Source organism: Oppia nitens, unplaced genomic scaffold (genome assembly GCF_028296485.1).
Source record: "Oppia nitens isolate AA-2021 unplaced genomic scaffold, nextdenovo-longstitch-racon4-pilon3 scaffold25_pilon_pilon_pilon, whole genome shotgun sequence".
NCBI classification, from domain to species: Eukaryota; Metazoa; Arthropoda; class Arachnida; order Sarcoptiformes; family Oppiidae; genus Oppia; species Oppia nitens.
Genome location: NW_026533205.1, coordinates 111,022 through 114,547, shown reverse-complemented (window position 1 = coordinate 114,547; position 3,526 = coordinate 111,022). Strand labels below are relative to the sequence as shown.

General features: G+C 27.8%; 1 protein-coding gene across 1 annotated transcript; it reads left to right on the top strand.

Moving 5' to 3' along the window:
• Nucleotides 1–1,484: 1,484 nt before the first annotated feature.
• On the top strand, nucleotides 1,485–3,321 carry LOC128954194 (3-oxoacyl-[acyl-carrier-protein] reductase FabG-like). The gene is made up of 5 exons (XM_054299767.1): nucleotides 1,485–1,709; nucleotides 2,102–2,377; nucleotides 2,788–2,824; nucleotides 2,902–2,971; nucleotides 3,040–3,321. The coding sequence occupies exons 1-5, from the start codon at nucleotides 1,524–1,526 to the stop codon at nucleotides 3,275–3,277; spliced, it is 807 nt and encodes a 268-aa protein (XP_054155742.1). The 5' UTR covers nucleotides 1,485–1,523; the 3' UTR covers nucleotides 3,278–3,321.
• The last annotated feature ends 205 nt before the right edge of the window (nucleotides 3,322–3,526 follow it).

The window sequence follows — 3,526 nt, the reverse complement described above, 5'->3', positions numbered from 1 at the left end:
GTCATCAATTGGCAGTCAAGTGAACCGAAATTTCTGAACAATTCGGCCAACGATCTGGTATTTCGCGGTTTTTTCCGCTACAATCAATCGGCCGATTATGCACTGACCACTCAATTGGTGACCAATAGTTATATGGTTTTCCGGTATCAGGGATCAGGTATTTTCAGTCAGCAGGTAATAGATGTTAGGTTTATATTAGTTATCGTATAATAATATTATTATTATTATCGGTACTATTGTTAGGCCGACTTTGATATCGATGAACTGGTATTTGGTTGTCGGCTATCATCGGCGGCCCCAACAACAAACCAACCGACCGATGATAAAGTGACCACAACTGGCGGCGGCGGCCTATCGACTATACCAACCATATCGGGACCACCAGTGCTTACCACTACCGGCGGCGGCGGCGGCGACAACAGTCCTATTGTTTGGATAATTATCGGTATTATAGTTGGACTGGTAGTAGTCGGAGCCGTATTGCTATTAGTTTATATTATTTTGTGTATGTATTGTATTATTATATATCTATATATACTGTATATATATAATGATATATATATATTGTTTTTTTTTTTTGGTTGTTTGGTTAGGTTATAATAAAAAGCAATCCTATACGCCCATAGCTAATAGGCCTCCCTCCTCTAGAAAAACAATGGTTAAGGGTGTTAGCTATCGTAAACTAGACCAACAAAAACAACAATCACCTACCGGTGCCGGTACTGGTGGTGGTGGTGGTTCCGATGCCGGCACCGATAGTAGCGATAGTATTATATCAATAGCTAGTAATAATGATAGTAATAATATACCGGCTAAGACAATGACATTACGATCTAATTAATTGATTGATAAATTTATTGTTTTATCTATTGATTATATATTTTTAAAAAAAAAAATTATAGTATTATTTACATATATATTTAAATTATTTAATTTTTTTTTTAAAAATTTATTTCAATATATTTATTATATATATATTTATTTATTTAAGCAATTTATTGTTAAATATGTCAACTTATAAATTATCAGTAAATGCAACCAAAAAAAAAAAAAAAAAAAAATTAAAACATTTAGATTGATATATAAATTATTAGAAAATATTGTATTTTTAAATTAAATTATTATTTTATATAAAAAACAAAATCTAAGACATTAAATAAAACTTATTTTTTTTATTGTTATCAAACATTTTTATTAGCTTTAAAAATATTTTATGATTTTTTTTATGTTTGTATTAATCATATTTAAGGTTATAATTATAACTAAATATTTATGATTATATAATATCAAAATACATCAAAATCAAGGTTATTTTTTTGTTGATGAAAAAAAATCAATTAAATAAATATTACGGTAAATAAATAAATTTATATTTTTGATATAATGTTATCATTAAAATAGATTATTATATATATATATACTAAAAATATTATACTCTATATTAAAACATTTTTGTTTAATTATTAATTTTTGTATTAATTTTTTTTTGTATATTTTTAGTCTCTCTTTTTTGTATCAAAAAAATGGCCCTAACTTTGGACTTTACCGACAAAGTAGTACTGGTGACCGGGTCGAGCTCGGGTATAGGCGAGGCCACGGTCATCATGTTTGCCCAGTTAGGCGCCAAAGTTGTAGTTCACGGCCGAAATCGGCAAAACGTAGCCCAAGTAGCGGCCAAATGTCGGGACGTATCGCCCAAACACTATCAGGTATGTGCTGAAAGGGGGGTAGGGTGGTTAGGGTAACGGTGTTTTTTTGGTGGGGAGGGTATACGGTAACAAAAAAAACTAACACTAAACTACTACTAGTATTACTAAATAAATAAAATAAATTAAATAAAAATCTATTATTATTATTAGCAATATTTTATTTCCTAACAAAATTAACTAAAATAATTAATATAATTAATTATTTTAATTAACAATATATATATACAGTATATAAGATATTTAATAACTGTATTATATTTATTGTATTGTTTTTATTTATTTCTCTCTCTCTCTCTCTCTCTCTCTCTCTCTCTCTCTCTCTCTCTCTCTTTCTTTATGTATGTATATATGTATGACACACCCACACACCTCCTAACCCCTCCACGTCTAAGCCATTGGAATTGGTGGCCGACGTGGCCAACGAACAAGAAGTGGACAAAATGATGGACACAATTATCGGACACTACGACAACCAATTGGATGTTGTGGTCAACAATGCCGGCAAAGGCGGCGGCGAATCCAATGCATCGCTGGCCGAGTTTGACCAGTTTATGACCATCAATCTCCGATCGTGTTATCAGATCTGTTTGCGAGCCTATCCGTTGTTGACCAGATCGCCGACCGGCGGTGTTATTATCAACAACTCGAGTATCTGTTCACTAAAACCGGTATCAAAATTATTACTTAATTAATTAATTAATTTTTAGTTTAACTAATTAATTAATTTTTAGTTTAACTAATTAATTAATTTTTAGTTAACTAATTAATTAATTTTTAGTTTAGCTAATTAATTAATTTTTAGTTTAACTAATTAATTAATTTTTAGTTTAACTAATTAATTATATTTAGTTATTATTATAATATTAGTAATTTTTTTATTACTATAATTAGATATTTATTATTATTATAATTATTATTACTAATTAATTAATATTCATTATTACTATCCTATGATAATAATAATAATAATAATAATAATTTTTTTATAGAAAACTTGTTAATTAATTACTGCAAAAAAATTATTAATTTTTTTTATCAATCGTTTTTAATTATATATTTATTTTTTATTGACTATTAGTTTCCACATTCACTATCCTATTGTGTCGCCAAAGCTGGTAATTATACATTAAAAATAATTAATAATAATAATAATATAATATATTTAAAATAATTTATAATTAATTAATTAAAGGGTTAGATATGTTGACCAGAAATCTGGCCCTACTATGGGGTCCTCAGGGTATACGTGTTAACGCTGTTAAGTATGTGTTTTAGTTATTAATTTTTTTTAAATAAATTTATTAAAAATAATTATTATTTATCGGTAAAGTCCCGGTCAGATACAGACACCGATCTGGGAAAATGCTACGGGACTTACCAAAGAGGAACGGGATATACTATGGCAGGCCGTTTGCCGTAAGACACCGATTGGTCGCCAGGGGTTTGCCGACGATATTGCCAAAGCTATTGTATTTTTGGCCTCAAATCGGGATTCCGGGTTTACGACGGGTATTACAATGAAAATTGACGGCGGATTTCTCGACTCAGCCGATCTAATATATAATTAATTTTATTTTTAATTATTATTATTATTATTAATACATTTTTATAATAGCAAATAGTAGTTTAATTTTTTTTTGTTGAAAATATTATTCATAATAATAATCTAAATAATTATTAATAATAATGATATTATTTTTAATCAAAAAAAAAATAAAATAAATAATTGAATTATCGTTAATAAAAATATTAATATCGTATTAAAATATTTTTTTTATTTTTGTAAATAATGCATAAAAATCTAACATTTATTATTA

Excerpts from the sequence above, each read along its gene's own strand:
- LOC128954194 (XM_054299767.1), top strand. The coding sequence starts at position 1,524 with ATGGCCCTAACTTTGGACTTTACCGACAAAGTAGTACTGGTGACCGGG. Across the intron at positions 1,710-2,101 it reads TATCGCCCAAACACTATCAG|CCATTGGAATTGGTGGCCGA; the intron begins GTATGTGCTGAA and ends TCCACGTCTAAG. Across the intron at positions 2,972-3,039 it reads ATACGTGTTAACGCTGTTAA|TCCCGGTCAGATACAGACAC; the intron begins GTATGTGTTTTA and ends TTATCGGTAAAG.